General features: G+C 52.8%; 1 protein-coding gene across 1 annotated transcript in view; it reads left to right on the top strand.

Moving 5' to 3' along the window:
* The window catches only part of ap4m1 (adaptor related protein complex 4 subunit mu 1), a gene marked incomplete at both ends in the record, with an annotated part of 168,781 nt that overhangs the window by 77,454 nt on the left and 73,342 nt on the right, over positions 1 to 17,985 (top strand). The window contains one exon of the mRNA XM_067979669.1: positions 2,383 to 2,449. Within this exon, the coding sequence (XP_067835770.1) occupies positions 2,383 to 2,449 (67 nt within the window). The remainder of the gene's footprint in view (positions 1 to 2,382; positions 2,450 to 17,985) is intronic.

The raw sequence follows: 17,985 nt of genomic DNA, 5'->3' as shown, positions 1-17,985 counted from the left end.
TGATCCTCTGAGACACTGTTAGTCTGAACATACAGTGGGACAGAGATAGAGGGAAAGGACAGAGAATGATCCTCTGAGACACTGTTAGTCTAAACATACAGTGGGACAGAGATAGAGGGAAAGGACAGAGAATGATCCTCTGATACACTGTTAGTCTAAACATACAGTGGGACAGAGATAGAGGGAAAGGACAGAGAATGATCCTCTGAGACACTGTTAGTCTGAACATCCAGTGAGACAGAGATAGAGGGAAAGGACAGAGAATTATCCTCTGAGACACTGTTAGTCTGAACATACAGTGGGACAGAGATAGAGGGAAAGGACAGAGAATGATCCTCTGAGACACTGTTAGTCTGAACATACAGTGGGACAGAGATAGAGGGAAAGGACAGAGAATGATCCTCTGAGACACTGTTAGTCTGAACATACAGTGGGACAGAGATAGAGGGAAAGGACAGAGAATGATCCTCTGAGACACTGTTAGTCTGAACATCCAGTGAGACAGAGATAGAGGGAAAGGACAGAGAATGATCCTCTGAGACACTGTTAGTCTGAACATACAGTGGGACAGAGATAGAGGGAAAGGACAGAGAATGATCCTCTGAGACACTGTTAGTCTGAACATACAGTGGGACAGAGATAGAGGGAAAGGACAGAGAATGATCCTCTGAGACACTGTTAGTCTGAACATACAGTGGGACAGAGATAGAGGGAAAGGACAGAGAATGATCCTCTGAGACACTGTTAGTCTGAACATCCAGTGAGACAGAGATAGAGGGAAAGGACAGAGAATGATCCTCTGAGACACTGTTAGTCTGAAGATACAGTGGGACAGAGATAGAGGGAAAGGACAGAGAATGATCCTCTGAGACACTGTTAGTCTGAAGATACAGTGGGACAGAGATAGAGGGAAAGGACAGAGAATGATCCTCTGAGACACTGTTAGTCTGAACATCCAGTGAGACAGAGATAGAGGGAAAGGACAGAGAATGATCCTCTGAGACATTGTTAGTCTGAAGATACAGTGGGACAGAGATAGAGGGAAAGGACAGAGAATGATCCTCTGAGACACTGTTAGTCTGAAGATACAGTGGGACAGAGATAGAGGGGAAAGGACAGAGAATGATCCTCTGAGACACTGTTAGTCTGAACATACAGTGAGACAGAGATGGAGGCAAAGGACAGAGAATGATCCTCTGAGACACTGTTAGTCTGAACATATAGTGAGACAGAGATAGAGGGAAAGGACAGAGAATGATCCTCTGAGACACTGTTAGTCTGAACATACAGTGAGACAGAGATAGAGGGAAAGGACAGAGAATGATCCTCTGAGACACTGTTAGTCTGAACATCCAGTGGGACAGAGATAGAGGGAAAGGACAGAGAATGATCCTCTGAGACACTGTTAGTCTGAACATCCAGTGGGACAGAGATAGAGGGAAAGGACAGAGAATGATCCTCTGAGACACTGTTAGTCTGAAGATACAGTGGGACAGAGATAGAGGGAAAGGACAGAGAATGATCCTCTGAGACACTTTTAGTCTGAACATCCAGTGAGACAGAGATAGAGGGGAAGGACAGAGAATGATCCTCTGAGACACTGTTAGTCTGAACATACAGTGGGACAGAGATAGAGGGGAAGGACATGGAATGTGCTGGTGTTTCTGCTCCAGACGAACCTCCTCCCTCCCTACTTCATCTCACCCTGTCAGCATATCGTTCTATTCCTCTCTCCCTCATGTGTTTATCGAGCTTCCCCTTAAATCCATCTACACTATTCACCTCAACTACTCCTTGTGGGAGTGAGTTCCACATTCTCACCACTCTCTGGGTAAAGAAGTTTCTCCTGAATTCCCCATTGGATTTATTAGTGACTGTCTTATGGCTGATAATAAAAACAGAAAATGCTGATACTACTCAGCCTGTCAGGGAGCATCTGTGGAGAAAGAATCAGAGTTAGCGTTTCAGATTGAAGACTTCGTTCTGACGAAGGGTCATCGACCTGAAACACTAACCCTGTTTCTTTCTCCACAGATGCTGCCTCACTTGCTGAGAATTATCAGCATTTTCTGTTTCTATTTCAGATTTCCAGCTTCTGCAGTGTTTTGCTGTTGATATTGATGGCCTCTAGTTTTGGACTGCCCCACAAGTGGAAACATCTTCTCGACATTCACCCTATCAAACCCCTCCATAATTTTAAAGACCTTCCGTGAGGTCACCCCTCAGCCTTCCCATTTCCAGACGCACACACCTTCCTCTTGTGCATGCAAACACACCTCGTGCATGGGCGCACGCACACGCCCCCCGTCGCCCCCAGTGTAGATGTGGACGTCGACGGTCTGTGCTGATTGCTCTCCCTCTTCTGTGGGAATGTTGTTTCAGGGCAGTCTCCTGAAGGCGGATGTACAGGGAGAGGTGCGGATGAAATGCTTTCTGCCCAGCAGCACAGGTAGGGTCATTTTTACAGATATTGGGCATCAGGGCCTCGGGTGTCTGCCTGGACCCATGACCAGGGGGAACTGAACTCAATCTGTTAAAGGTGCTCTCTCCCTCCCCAGACCTGAATCTGTTAACGGGGCTCTCTCCCTCCCCAGTCCTGAATCTGTTAACGGAGCTCTCTCCCTCCCCAGTCCTGAATCTGTTAACGGAGCTCTCTCCCTCCCCAGTCCTGAATCTGTTAACGGAGCTCTCTCCCTCCCCAGTCCTGAATCTGTTAACGGAGCTCTCTCCCTCCCCAGTCCTGAATCTGTTAACGGGACTCTCTCCCTCCCCAGTCCTGAATCTGTTAACGGAGCTCTCTCCTTCCCCCTCCCCAGACCTGAATCTGTTGACGGAGCTCTCTCCTTCCCCCTCCCCAGACCTGAATCTGTTAACGGGACTCTCTCCCTCCCCAGTCCTGAATCTCTTAACGGAGCTCTCTCCTTCCCCCTCCCCAGTCCTGAATCCGTTAACGGAGCTCTCTCCCTCCCCAGACCTGAAACTCTTAACGGAGCTCTCTCCTTCCCAGTCCTGAATCTCTTAACGGAGCTCTCTCCCTCCCCAGTCCTGAATCTCTTAACGGAGCTCTCTCCCTCCCCAGTCCTGAATCTGTTAACGGAGCTCTCTCCTTCCCCAGTCCTGAATCTGTTAACGGGACTCTCTCCCTCCCCAGTCCTGAATCTCTTAACGGAGCTCTCTCCTTCCCCAGTACTGAATCTGTTAACGGGACTCTCTCCCTCCCCAGTCCTGAATCTGTTAACGGGACTCTCTCCCTCCCCAGTCCTGAATCTGTTAACGGGACACTCTCCCTCCCCAGACCCGAATCTGTTAACGGGACTCTCTCCCTCCCCAGTCCTGAATCTGTTAACGGAGCTCTCTCCCTCCCCAGTCCTGAATCTGTTAACGGGACTCTCTCCTTCCTCATCCTGAATCTGTTAACGGGGCTCTCTCCCTCCCCAGTCCTGAATCTGTTAACGGAACTCTCTCCCTCCCCAGTCCTGAATCTGTTAACGGGACTCTCTCCCTCCCCAGTCCTGAATCTGTTAACGGGACTCTCTCCTTCCCCAGTCCTGAATCTGTTAACGGAGCTCTCTCCCTCCCCAGTCCTGAATCTGTTAACGGGACTCTCTCCCTCCCCAGTCCTGAATCTGTTAACGGGACTCTCTCCTTCCCCATCCTGAATCTGTTAACGGGGCTCTCTCCCTCCCCAGTCCTGAATCTGTTAACGGGACTCTCTCCCTCCCCAGTCCTGAATCTGTTAACGGGACTCTCTCCCTCCCCAGTCCTGAATCTGTTAACGGGACTCTCTCCTTCCCCAGTCCTGAATCTGTTAACGGGACTCTCTCCCTCCCCAGTCCTGAATCTGTTAACGGGACTCTCTCCCTCCCCAGTCCTGAATCTGTTGACGGGACTCTCTCCCTCCCCAGTCCTGAATCTGTTAACGGGACTCTCTCCCTCCCCAGTCCTGAATCTGTTAACGGGACTCTCTCCTTCCCCAGTCCTGAATCTGTTAACGGGACTCTCTCCCTCCCCAGTCCTGAATCTGTTAACGGGACTCTCTCCTTCCCCAGTCCTGAATCTGTTAACGGGACTCTCTCCCTCCCCAGTCCTGAATCTGTTAACGGGACTCTCTCCCTCCCCAGTCCTCAATCTGTTAACGGGACTCTCTCCCTCCCCAGTCCTCAATCTGTTAACGGAACTCCCTCCTTCCCCAGTCCTGAATCTGTTAACGGGACTCTCTCCCTCCCCAGTCCTGAATCTGTTAACGGGACTCTCTCCCTCCCCAGTCCTGAATCTGTTAACGGGACTCTCTCCTTCCCCAGTCCTGAATCTGTTAACGGAGCTCTCTCCCTCCCCAGTCCTGAATCTGTTAACGGGACTCTCTCCTTCCCCAGTCCTGAATCTGTTAACGGAGCTCTCTCCCTCCCCAGTCCTGAATCTGTTAACGGGACTCTCTCCTTCCCCAGTCCTGAATCTGTTAACGGAGCTCTCTCCCTCCCCAGTCCTGAATCTGTTAACGGGACTCTCTCCCTCCCCAGTCCTGAATCTGTTAACGGGACTCTCTCCTTCCCCAGTCCTGAATCTGTTAACGGAGCTCTCTCCCTCCCCAGTCCTGAATCTGTTAACGGGACTCTCTCCCTCCCCAGTCCTGAATCTGTTAACGGGACTCTCTCCCTCCCCAGTCCTGAATCTGTTAACGGAGCTCTCTCCTTCCCCAGTCCTGAATCTATTAACGGGACTCTCTCCCTCCCCAGTCCTGAATCTGTTAACGGAGCTCTCTCCCTCCCCAGTCCTGAATCTGTTCACGGAGCTCTCTCCTTCCTCAGTCCTGAATCTGTTAACGGGGCTCTCTCCCTCCCCAGTCCTGAATCTATTAACGGGACTCTCTCCCTCCCCAGTCCTGAATCTGTTAACGGAGCTCTCTCCTTCCCCAGTCCTGAATCTATTAACGGGGCTCTCTCCCTCCCCAGTCCTGAATCTGTTAACGGGACTCTCTCCCTCCCCAGTCCTGAATCTATTAACGGAGCTCTCTCCTTCCTCAGTCCTGAATCTTTTAACGGGGCTCTCTCCCTCCCCAGTCCTGAATCTATTAACGGGACTCTCTCCCTCCCCAGTCCTGAATCTGTTGACGGAGCTCTCTCCTTCCCCAGCCCTGAATCTATTAACGGGGCTCTCTCCTTCCTCATCCTGAATCTGTTAACGGGACTCTCTCCCTCCCCAGTCCTGAATCTATTAACGGAGCTCTCTCCTTCCTCATCCTGAATCTGTTAACGGGACTCTCTCCCTCCCCAGTCCTGAATCTATTAACGGAGCTCTCTCCTTCCCCATTCCTGAATCTGTTAACGGGACTCTCTCCTTCCCCAGTCCTGAATCTGTTAACGGGACTCTCTCCTTCCCCAGCCCTGAATCTGTTAATGGGGCTCTCTCCTTCCTCATCCTGAATCTGTTAACGGGGCTCTCTCCCTCCCCAGTCCTGAATCTGTGAACGGGACTCTCTCCTTCCCCATTCCTGAATCTGTTAACGGGGCTCTCTCCCTCCCCAGTCCTGAATCTGTTAACGGGACTCTCTCCTTCCTCATCCTGAATCTGTTAACGGGACTCTCTCCTTCACCCTCCCCAGTCCTGAATCTGTTAACGGAGCTCTCTCCCTCCCCAGTCCTGAATCTGTTAACGGGACTTTCTCCTTCCTCATCCTGAATCTGTTAACGGGGCTCTCTCCCTCCCCAGTCCTGAATCTGTTAACGGAGCTCTCTCCTTCCTCAGTCCTGAATCTGTTAACGGGACTCTCTCCTTCACCCTCCCCAGTCCTGAATCTGTTAACGGAGCTCTCTCCCTCCCCAGTCCTGAATCTGTTAACGGAGCTCTCTCCTTCCTCATCCTGAATCTGTTAACGGGACTCTCTCCCTCCCCAGTCCTGAATCTGTTAACGGAGCTCTCTCCCTCCCCAGTCCTGAATCTGTTCACGGAGGTCTCTCCCTCCCCAGTCCTGAATCTGTTAACGGGACTCTCTCCCTCCCCAGTCCTGAATCTGTTAACGGGACTCTCTCCCTCCCCAGTCCTGAATCTGTTAACGGGACTCTCTCCCTCCCCAGTCCTGAATCTGTTAACGGGACTCTCTCCTTCCTCATCCTGAATCTGTTAACGGGACTCTCTCCTTCCCCAGTCCTGAATCTGTTAACGGGACTCTCTCCCTCCCCAGTCCTGAATCTGTTAACGGAGCTCTCTCCTTCCCCAGTCCTGAATCTGTTAATGGGGCTCTCTCCTTCCTCATCCTGAATCTGTTAACGGAGCTCTCTCCCTCCCCAGTCCTGAATCTGTTAACGGGACTCTCTCCTTCCCCAGTCCTGAATCTGTTAACGGGGCTCTCTCCCTCCCCAGTCCTGAATCTGTTAACGGGACTCTCTCCTTCCCCAGTCCTGAATCTGTTAACGGGTCTCTCTCCCTCCACAGTCCTGAATCTCTTAACGGAGCTCTCTCCTTCCCCAGTCCTGAATCTGTTAACGGGACTCTCTCCCTCCCCAGTCCTGAATCTGTTAACGGGACTCTCTCCCTCCCCAGTCCTGAATCTGTTAACGGGACACTCTCCCTCCCCAGACCCGAATCTGTTAACGGGACTCTCTCCTTCCTCATCCTGAATCTGTTAACGGGACTCTCTCCTTCACCCTCCCCAGTCCTGAATCTGTTAACGGAGCTCTCTCCCTCCCCAGTCCTGAATCTGTTAACGGGACTTTCTCCTTCCTCATCCTGAATCTGTTAACGGGACTCTCTCCCTCCCCAGTCCTGAATCTGTTAACGGGACTCTCTCCCTCCCCAGTCCTGAATCTGTGAACGGAACTCTCTCCCTTCCCAGTCCTGAATCTGTTAACGGAGCTCTCTCCTTCCTCAGTCCTGAATCTATTAACGGGACTCTCTCCCTCCCCAGTCCTGAATCTGTTAACGGAGCTCTCTCCCTCCCCAGTCCTGAATCTGTTAACGGAGCTCTCTCCTTCCTCAGTCCTGAATCTGTTAACGGGGCTCTCTCCCTCCCCAGTCCTGAATCTATTAACGGGACTCTCTCCTTCCTCATCCTGAATCTGTTAACGGGACTCTCTCCCTCCCCAGCCCTGAATCTGTTAACGGGACTCTCTCCCTCCCCAGTCCTGAATCTGTTAACGGGACTCTCTCCTTCCTCATCCTGAATCTGTTAACGGGACTCTCTCCCTCCCCAGTCCTGAATCTGTTAACGGGACTCTCTCCCTCCCCAGTCCTGAATCTGTTAACGGGACTCTCTCCTTCTTCATCCTGAATCTGTTAACGGGACTCTCTCCTTCCCCAGTCCTGAATCTGTTAACGGGACTCTCTCCTTCCCCAGTCCTGAATCTGTTAATGGGGCTCTCTCCTTCCTCATCCTGAATCTGTTAACGGGGCTCTCTCCCTCCCCAGTCCTGAATCTGTTAACGGGACTCTCTCCTTCCCCATTCCTGAATCTGTTAACGGGACTCTCTCCTTCCTCATCCTGAATCTGTTAACGGGGCTCTCTCCCTCCCCAGTCCTGAATCTGTTAACGGGACTCTCTCCCTCCCCAGTCCTGAATCTGTTAACTGGACTCTCTCCCTCCCCAGTCCTGAATCTGTTAACGGGGCTCTCTCCCTCCCCAGTCCTGAATCTGTTAACGGGGCTCTCTCCCTCCCCAGTCCTGAATCTGTTAACGGGACTCTCTCCCTCCCCAGTCCTGAATCTGTTAACGGGACTCTCTCCCTCCCCAGTCCTGAATCTGTTAACGGGACTCTCTCCTTCCCCAGTCCTGAATCTGTTAACGGGACTCTCTCCCTCCCCAGTCCTGAATCTGTTAACGGGACTCTCTCCCTCCCCAGTCCTGAATCTGTTCACGGGACTCTCTCCTTCCCCAGTCCTGAATCTGTTAACGGGACTCTCTCCCTCCCCAGTCCTGAATCTGTTAACGGGACTCTCTCCCTCCCCAGTCCTGAATCTGTTAACGGGACTTTCTCCCTCCCCAGTCCTCAATCTGTTAACGGGACTCTCTCCCTCCCCAGTCCTGAATCTGTTAACGGGACTCTCTCCTTCCCCAGTCCTGAATCTGTTAACGGGACTCTCTCCCTCCCCAGTCCTGAATCTGTTAACGGGACTCTCTCCTTCCCCAGTCCTGAATCTGTTAACGGGACTCTCTCCCTCCCCAGTCCTGAATCTGTTAACGGGACTCTCTCCCTCCTCATCCTGAATCTGTTAACGGGACTCTCTCCCTCCCCAGTCCTGAATCTGTTAACGGGACTCTCTCCCTCCCCAGTCCTGAATCTGTTAACGGGACTTTCTCCCTCCCCAGTCCTCAATCTGTTAACGGGACTCTCTCCCTCCCCAGTCCTGAATCTGTTAACGGGACTTTCTCCCTCCCCAGTCCTCAATCTGTTAACGGGACTCTCTCCCTCCCCAGACCTGAATCTGTTAACGGGACTCTCTTCTTCCCCAGTCCTGAATCTGTTAACGGAGATCTCTCCCTCCCCAGTCCTGAATCTGTTAACGGGACTCTCTCCCGCCCCAGTCCTGAATCTGTTAACGGGACTCTCTCCCGCCCCAGTCCTGAATCTGTTAACGGGACACTCTCCCTCCCCAGACCCGAATCTGTTAACGGGACTCTCTCCTTCCTCATCCTGAATCTGTTAACGGGACTCTCTCCTTCACCCTCCCCAGTCCTGAATCTGTTAACGGAGCTCTCTCCCTCCCCAGTCCTGAATCTGTTAACGGGACTTTCTCCTTCCTCATCCTGAATCTGTTAACGGGGCTCTCTCCCTCCCCAGTCCTGAATCTGTGAACGGAACTCTCTCCCTTCCCAGTCCTGAATCTGTTAACGGAGCTCTCTCCTTCCTCAGTCCTGAATCTATTAACGGGACTCTCTCCCTCCCCAGTCCTGAATCTGTTAACGGAGCTCTCTCCCTCCCCAGTCCTGAATCTGTTAACGGAGCTCTCTCCTTCCTCAGTCCTGAATCTGTTAACGGGACTCTCTCCCTCCCCAGCCCTGAATCTGTTAACGGGACTCTCTCCTTCTTCATCCTGAATCTGTTAACGGGACTCTCTCCCTCCCCAGCCCTGAATCTGTTAACGGGACTCTCTCCCTCCCCAGTCCTGAATCTGTTAACGGGACTCTCTCCTTCTTCATCCTGAATCTGTTAACGGGACTCTCTCCTTCCCCAGTCCTGAATCTGTTAACGGGACTCTCTCCTTCCCCAGTCCTGAATCTGTTAATGGGGCTCTCTCCTTCCTCATCCTGAATCTGTTAACGGGGCTCTCTCCTTCCCCAGTCCTGAATCTGTTAACGGGACTCTCTCCTTCTTCATCCTGAATCTGTTAACGGGACTCTCTCCTTCTTCATCCTGAATCTGTTAACGGGACTCTCTCCCTCCCCAGTCCTGAATCTGTTAACGGGACTCTCTCCCTCCCCAGTCCTGAATCTGTTAACGGGACTCTCTCCTTCCTCATCCTGAATCTGTTAACGGGACTCTCTCCCTCCCCAGTCCTGAATCTGTTAACGGGACTCTCTCCCTCCCCAGTCCTGAATCTGTTAACGGGACTCTCTCCTTCTTCATCCTGAATCTGTTAACGGGACTCTCTCCTTCCCCAGTCCTGAATCTGTTAACGGGACTCTCTCCTTCCCCAGTCCTGAATCTGTTAATGGGGCTCTCTCCTTCCTCATCCTGAATCTGTTAACGGGGCTCTCTCCTTCCCCAGTCCTGAATCTGTTAACGGGACTCTCTCCTTCTTCATCCTGAATCTGTTAACGGGACTCTCTCCTTCTTCATCCTGAATCTGTTAACGGGACTCTCTCCTTCTTCATCCTGAATCTGTTAATGGGACTCTCTCCTTCCTCAGTCCTGAATCTGTTAACGGGGCTCTCTCCCTCCCCAGTCCTGAATCTATTAACGGGACTCTCTCCTTCCCCAGTCCTGAATCTATTAACGGGACTCTCTCCCTCCCCAGTCCTGAATCTGTTAACGGGACTCTCTCCTTCCCCATTCCTGAATCTGTTAACGGGACTCTCTCCTTCCTCATCCTGAATCTGTTAACGGGGCTCTCTCCCTCCCCAGTCCTGAATCTGTTAACGGGACTCTCTCCCTCCCCAGTCCTGAATCTGTTAACTGGACTCTCTCCCTCCCCAGTCCTGAATCTGTTAACGGGGCTCTCTCCCGCCCCAGTCCTGAATCTGTTAACGGGGCTCTCTCCCTCCCCAGTCCTGAATCTGTTAACGGGACTCTCTCCCTCCCCAGTCCTGAATCTGTTAACGGGACTCTCTCCCTCCCCAGTCCTGAATCTGTTAACGGGACTCTCTCCTTCCCCAGTCCTGAATCTGTTAACGGGACTCTCTCCCTCCCCAGTCCTGAATCTGTTAACGGGACTCTCTCCCTCCCCAGTCCTGAATCTGTTAACGGGACTCTCTCCTTCCCCAGTCCTGAATCTGTTAACGGGACTCTCTCCCTCCCCAGTCCTGAATCTGTTAACGGGACTCTCTCCCTCCCCAGTCCTGAATCTGTTCACGGGACTCTCTCCTTCCCCAGTCCTGAATCTGCTAACGGGACTCTCTCCCTCCCCAGTCCTGAATCTGTTAACGGGACTCTCTCCCTCCCCAGTCCTGAATCTGTTAACGGGACTTTCTCCCTCCCCAGTCCTCAATCTGTTAACGGGACTCTCTCCCTCCCCAGTCCTGAATCTGTTAACGGGACTCTCTCCTTCCCCAGTCCTGAATCTGTTAACGGGACTCTCTCCCTCCCCAGTCCTGAATCTGTTAACGGGACTCTCTCCTTCCCCAGTCCTGAATCTGTTAACGGGACTCTCTCCCTCCCCAGTCCTGAATCTGTTAACGGGACTCTCTCCCTCCTCATCCTGAATCTGTTAACGGGACTCTCTCCCTCCCCAGTCCTGAATCTGTTAACGGGACTCTCTCCCTCCCCAGTCCTGAATCTGTTAACGGGACTTTCTCCCTCCCCAGTCCTCAATCTGTTAACGGGACTCTCTCCCTCCCCAGTCCTGAATCTGTTAACGGGACTTTCTCCCTCCCCAGTCCTCAATCTGTTAACGGGACTCTCTCCCTCCCCAGTCCTGAATCTGTTAACGGAGCTCTCTCCTTCCCCAGTCCTGAATCTGTTAACGGAGCTCTCTCCCTCCCCAGTCCTGAATCTGTTAACGGGACTCTCTCCCTCCCCAGTCCTGAATCTGTTAACGGGACTCTCTCCTTCCCCAGTCCTGAATCTGTTAACGGAGCTCTCTCCCTCCCCAGTCCTGAATCTGTTAACGGGACTCTCTCCCTCCCCAGTCCTGAATCTGTTAACGGGACTCTCTCCCTCCCCAGTCCTGAATCTGTTAACGGAGCTCTCTCCTTCCCCAGTCCTGAATCTATTAACGGGACTCTCTCCCTCCCCAGTCCTGAATCTGTGAACGGGACTCTCTCCTTCCCCAGTCCTGAATCTATTAACGGGACTCTCTCCCTCCCCAGTCCTGAATCTGTTAACGGGACTCTCTCCCTCCCCAGTCCTGAATCTGTTCACGGAGCTCTCTCCTTCCTCAGTCCTGAATCTGTTAACGGGACTCTCTCCTTCCCCAGTCCTGAATCTGTTAACGGGACTCTCTCCTTCCCCAGTCCTGAATCTGTTAACGGGACTCTCTCCCTCCCCAGTCCTGAATCTGTTAACGGGACTCTCTCCCTCCCCAGTCCTGAATCTGTTCACGGAGCTCTCTCCCTCCCCAGTCCTGAATCTATTAACGGGACTCTCTCCCTCCCCAGTCCTGAATCTGTTTACGGAGCTCTCTCCTTCCCCAGTCCTGAATCTATTAACGGGACTCTCTCCCTCCCCAGTCCTGAATCTGTTAACGGGACTCTCTCCCTCCCCAGTCCTGAATCTATTAACGGAGCTCTCTCCTTCCTCAGTCCTGAATCTTTTAACGGGGCTCTCTCCCTCCCCAGTCCTGAATCTATTAACGGGACTCTCTCCCTCCCCAGTCCTGAATCTGTTGACGGAGCTCTCTCCTTCCCCAGCCCTGAATCTATTAACGGGGCTCTCTCCTTCCTCATCCTGAATCTGTTAACGGGACTCTCTCCCTCCCCAGTCCTGAATCTATTAACGGAGCTCTCACCTTCCTCAGTCCTGAATCTGTTAATGGGGCTCTCTCCCTCCCCAGTCCTGAATCTATTCACGGGACTCTCTCCCTCCCCAGTCCTGAATCTGTTAACGGAGCTCTCTCCTTCCCCAGTCCTGAATCTATTAACGGGGCTCTCTCCCTCCCCAGTCCTGAATCGATTAACGGGACTCTCTCCCTCCCCAGTCCTGAATCTGTTAACGGAGCTCTCTCCTTCCTCATCCTGAATCTGTTAACGGGACTCTCTCCCTCCCCAGTCCTGAATCTGTTAACGGAGCTCTCTCCCTCCCCAGTCCTGAATCTGTTAACGGAGGTCTCTCCCTCCCCAGTCCTGAATCTGTTAACGGGACTCTCTCCCTCCCCAGTCCTGAATCTGTTAACGGGACTCTCTCCCTCCCCAGTCCTGAATCTGTTAACGGGACTCTCTCCCTCCCCAGTCCTGAATCTGTTAACGGGACTCTCTCCCTCCCCAGTCCTGAATCTGTTAACGGGACTCTCTCCTTCCTCATCCTGAATCTGTTAACGGGACTCTCTCCTTCCCCAGTCCTGAATCTGTTAACGGGACTCTCTCCTTCCCCAGTCCTGAATCTGTTAACGGGACTCTCTCCCTCCCCAGACCTGAATCTGTTAACGGGACTCTCTCCTTCCTCATCCTGAATCTGTTAACGGGACTCTCTCCTTCCCCAGTCCTGAATCTGTTAACGGGACTCTCTCCTTCCCCAGTCCTGAATCTGTTAATGGGGCTCTCTCCTTCCTCATCCTGAATCTGTTAACGGGGCTCTCTCCCTCCCCAGTCCTGAATCTGTTAACGGGACTCTCTCCTTCCCCATTCCTGAATCTGTTAACGGGACTCTCTCCTTCCCCAGTCCTGAATCTGTTAACGGGACTCTCTCCTTCCCCAGCCCTGAATCTGTTAATGGGGCTCTCTCCTTCCTCATCCTGAATCTGTTAACGGGGCTCTCTCCCTCCCCAGTCCTGAATCTGTTAACGGGACTCTCTCCTTCCCCATTCCTGAATCTGTTAACGGGGCTCTCTCCCTCCCCAGTCCTGAATCTGTTAACGGGACTCTCTCCCTCCCCAGTCCTGAATCTGTTAACGGGACTCTCTCCCTCCCCAGTCCTGAATCTGTTAACGGGACTCTCTCCTTCCCCAGTCCTGAATCTGTTAACGGGTCTCTCTCCCTCCCCAGTCCTGAATCTCTTAACGGAGCTCTCTCCTTCCCCAGTCCTGAATCTGTTAACGGGACTCTCTCCCTCCCCAGTCCTGAATCTGTTAACGGGACTCTCTCCCTCCCCAGTCCTGAATCTGTTAACGGGACACTCTCCCTCCCCAGACCCGAATCTGTTAACGGGACTCTCTCCTTCCTCATCCTGAATCTGTTAACGGGACTCTCTCCTTCACCCTCCCCAGTCCTGAATCTGTTAACGGAGCTCTCTCCCTCCCCAGTCCTGAATCTGTTAACGGGACTTTCTCCTTCCTCATCCTGAATCTGTTAACGGGGCTCTCTCCCTCCCCAGTCCTGAATCTGTTAACGGAGCTCTCTCCTTCCTCAGTCCTGAATCTATTAACGGGACTCTCTCCCTCCCCAGTCCTGAATCTGTTAACGGAGCTCTCTCCCTCCCCAGTCCTGAATCTGTTAACGGAGCTCTCTCCTTCCTCATCCTGAATCTGTTAACGGGACTCTCTCCCTCCCCAGTCCTGAATCTGTTAACGGAGCTCTCTCCCTCCCCAGTCCTGAATCTGTTCACGGAGGTCTCTCCCTCCCCAGTCCTGAATCTGTTAACGGGACTCTCTCCCTCCCCAGTCCTGAATCTGTTAACGGGACTCTCTCCCTCCCCAGTCCTGAATCTGTTAACGGGACTCTCTCCCTCCCCAGTCCTGAATCTGTTAACGGGACTCTCTCCTTCCTCATCCTGAATCTGTTAACGGGACTCTCTCCTTCCCCAGTCCTGAATCTGTTAACGGGACTCTCTCCTTCCCCAGTCCTGAATCTGTTAATGGGGCTCTCTCCTTCCTCATCCTGAATCTGTTAACGGAGCTCTCTCCCTCCCCAGTCCTGAATCTGTTAACGGGACTCTCTCCTTCCCCATTCCTGAATCTGTTAACGGGGCTCTCTCCCTCCCCAGTCCTGAATCTGTTAATGGGACTCTCTCCTTCCCCATTCCTGAATCTGTTAACGGGGCTCTCTCCCTCCCCAGTCCTGAATCTGTTAACGGGACTCTCTCCCTCCCCAGTCCTGAATCTGTTAACGGGACTCTCTCCCTCCCCAGTCCTGAATCTGTTAACGGGACTCTCTCCTTCCCCAGTCCTGAATCTGTTAACGGGTCTCTCTCCCTCCACAGTCCTGAATCTGTTAACGGGGCTCTCTCCCTCCCCAGTCCTGAATCTATTAACGGGACTCTCTCCTTCCTCATCCTGAATCTGTTAACGAAGCTCTCTCCCTCCCCAGACCTGAATCTGTTAACGGAGCTCTCTCCTTCCTCAGTCCTGAATCTGTTAACGGGGCTCTCTCCCTCCCCAGTCCTGAATCTATTAACGGGACTCTCTCCTTCCTCATCCTGAATCTGTTAACGGGACTCTCTCCCTCCCCAGCCCTGAATCTGTTAACGGGACTCTCTCCCTCCCCAGTCCTGAATCTGTTAACGGGACTCTCTCCTTCCTCAGTCCTGAATCTGTTAACGGGACTCTCTCCCTCCCCAGCCCTGAATCTGTTAACGGGACTCTCTCCCTCCCCAGTCCTGAATCTGTTAACGGGACTCTCTCCTTCCTCATCCTGAATCTGTTAACGGGACTCTCTCCCTCCCCAGTCCTGAATCTGTTAACGGGACTCTCTCCCTCCCCAGTCCTGAATCTGTTAACGGGACTCTCTCCTTCTTCATCCTGAATCTGTTAACGGGACTCTCTCCTTCCCCAGTCCTGAATCTGTTAACGGGACTCTCTCCTTCCCCAGTCCTGAATCTGTTAATGGGGCTCTCTCCTTCCTCATCCTGAATCTGTTAACGGGGCTCTCTCCCTCCCCAGTCCTGAATCTGTTAACGGGACTCTCTCCTTCCCCATTCCTGAATCTGTTAACGGGACTCTCTCCTTCCTCATCCTGAATCTGTTAACGGGGCTCTCTCCCTCCCCAGTCCTGAATCTGTTAACGGGACTCTCTCCCTCCCCAGTCCTGAATCTGTTAACTGGACTCTCTCCCTCCCCAGTCCTGAATCTGTTAACGGGGCTCTCTCCCTCCCCAGTCCTGAATCTGTTAACGGGGCTCTCTCCCTCCCCAGTCCTGAATCTGTTAACGGGACTCTCTCCCTCCCCAGTCCTGAATCTGTTAACGGGACTCTCTCCCTCCCCAGTCCTGAATCTGTTAACGGGACTCTCTCCTTCCCCAGTCCTGAATCTGTTAACGGGACTCTCTCCCTCCCCAGTCCTGAATCTGTTAATGGGACTCTCTCCCTCCCCAGTCCTGAATCTGTTAACGGGGCTCTCTCCCTCCCCAGTCCTGAATCTGTTAACGGGACTCTCTCCTTCCTCATCCTGAATCTGTTAACGGGACTCTCTCCCTCCCCAGTCCTGAATCTGTTAACGGGACTCTCTCCTTCCTCATCCTGAATCTGTTAACGGGACTCTCTCCCTCCCCAGTCCTGAATCTGTTAACGGGACTCTCTCCCTCCCCAGTCCTGAATCTGTTAACGGGACTCTCTCCCTCCCCAGTCCTGAATCTGTTAACGGGGCTCTCTCCTTCCTCATCCTGAATCTGTTAACGGGACTCTCTCCCTCCCCAGTCCTGAATCTGTTAACGGAGCTCTCTCCCTCCCCAGTCCTGAATCTGTTAACGGGACTCTCTCCCTCCCCAGTCCTGAATCTGTTAACGGGACTCTCTCCCTCCCCAGTCCTGAATCTGTTCACGGAGCTCTCTCCCTCCCCAGTCCTGAATCTGTTAACGGGACTCTCTCCCTCCCCAGTCCTGAATCTGTTAACGGGACTCTCTCCCTCCCCAGCCCTGAATCTGTTAACGGGACTCTCTCCCTCCCCAGTCCTGAATCTGTTAACGGGACTCTCTCCCTCCCCAGTCCTGAATCTGTTAACGGGACTCTCTCCTTCCTCATCCTGAATCTGTTAACGGGACTCTCTCCCTCCCCAGTCCTGAATCTGTTAACGGAGCTCTCTCCCTCCCCAGTCCTGAATCTGTTAACGGGGCTCTCTCCCTCCCCAGTCCTGAATCTGTTAACGGGACTCTCTCCTTCCTCATCCTGAATCTGTTAACGGGACTCTCTCCCTCCCCAGTCCTGAATCTGTTAACGGGACTCTCTCCTTCCTCATCCTGAATCTGTGAACGGGACTCTCTCCCTCCCCAGTCCTGAATCTGTTAACGGGACTCTCTCCCTCCCCAGTCCTGATTCTGTTAACGGAGCTCTCTCCTTCCCCAGTCCTGAATCTGTTAACGGGACTCTCTCCCTCCCCAGTCCTGAATCTGTTAACGGGACTCTCTCCTTCCCGAGTCCTGAATCTGTTAACGGGACTCTCTCCTTCCTCATCCTCAATCTGTTAACGGGACTCTCTCCCTCCCCAGTCCTGAATCTGTTAACGGGACTCTCTCCCTCCCCAGTCCTGAATCTGTTAACGGGACTCTCTCCCTCCCCAGTCCTGAATCTGTTCACGGAGCTCTCTCCTTCCCCAGTCCTGAATCTGTTAACGGGACTCTCTCCTTCCCGAGTCCTGAATCTGTTAACGGGACTCTCTCCTTCCTCATCCTCAATCTGTTAACGGGACTCTCTCCCTCCCCAGTCCTGAATCTGTTAACGGGACTCTCTCCCTCCCCAGTCCTGATTCTGTTAACGGGACTCTCTCCCTCCCCAGTCCTGAATCTGTTAACGGATCTCTCTCCCTCCCCAGTCCTGAATCTGTTAACGGGACTCTCTCCTTCCCCAGTCCTGAATCTGTTAACGGGACTCTCTCCCTCCCCAGTCCTGAATCTGTTAACGGGACTCTCTCCCTCCCCAGTCCTGAATCTGTTAACGGGACTCTCTCCTTCCTCATCCTGAATCTGTTAACGGGACTCTCTCCCTCCCCATTCCTGAATCTGTTAACGGAGCTCTCTCCCTCCCCAGTCCTGAATCTGTTAACGGGGCTCTCTCCCTCCCCAGTCCTGAATCTGTTAACGGGACTCTCTCCTTCCTCATCCTGAATCTGTTAACGGGACTCTCTCCCTCCCCAGTCCTGAATCTGTTAACGGGACTCTCTCCTTCCTCATCCTGAATCTGTGAACGGGACTCTCTCCCTCCCCAGTCCTGAATCTGTTAACGGGACTCTCTCCCTCCCCAGTCCTGATTCTGTTAACGGAGCTCTCTCCTTCCCCCTCCCCAGTCCTGAATCTGTTAACGGAGCTCTCTCCTTCCCCAGTCCTGAATCTGTTAACGGGACTCTCTCCCTCCCCAGTCCTGAATCTGTTAACGGGACTCTCTCCTTCCCGAGTCCTGAATCTGTTAACGGGACTCTCTCCTTCCTCATCCTCAATCTGTTAACGGGACTCTCTCCCTCCCCAGTCCTGAATCTGTTAACGGGACTCTCTCCCTCCCCAGTCCTGAATCTGTTAACGGGACTCTCTCCCTCCCCAGTCCTGAATCTGTTCACGGAGCTCTCTCCTTCCCCAGTCCTGAATCTGTTAACGGGACTCTCTCCTTCCCGAGTCCTGAATCTGTTAACGGGACTCTCTCCTTCCTCATCCTCAATCTGTTAACGGGACTCTCTCCCTCCCCAGTCCTGAATCTGTTAACGGGACTCTCTCCCTCCCCAGTCCTGATTCTGTTAACGGGACTCTCTCCCTCCCCAGTCCTGAATCTGTTAACGGATCTCTCTCCCTCCCCAGTCCTGAATCTGTTAACGGGACTCTCTCCT

The sequence above is a fragment of the Heptranchias perlo genome, unplaced genomic scaffold (genome assembly GCF_035084215.1).
Source record: "Heptranchias perlo isolate sHepPer1 unplaced genomic scaffold, sHepPer1.hap1 HAP1_SCAFFOLD_497, whole genome shotgun sequence".
In the NCBI taxonomy this organism is placed as follows: Eukaryota; Metazoa; Chordata; class Chondrichthyes; order Hexanchiformes; family Hexanchidae; genus Heptranchias; species Heptranchias perlo.
Note: the sequence above shows the minus strand (reverse complement) of the source record. Positions and strands in the feature narration are given on the sequence as shown.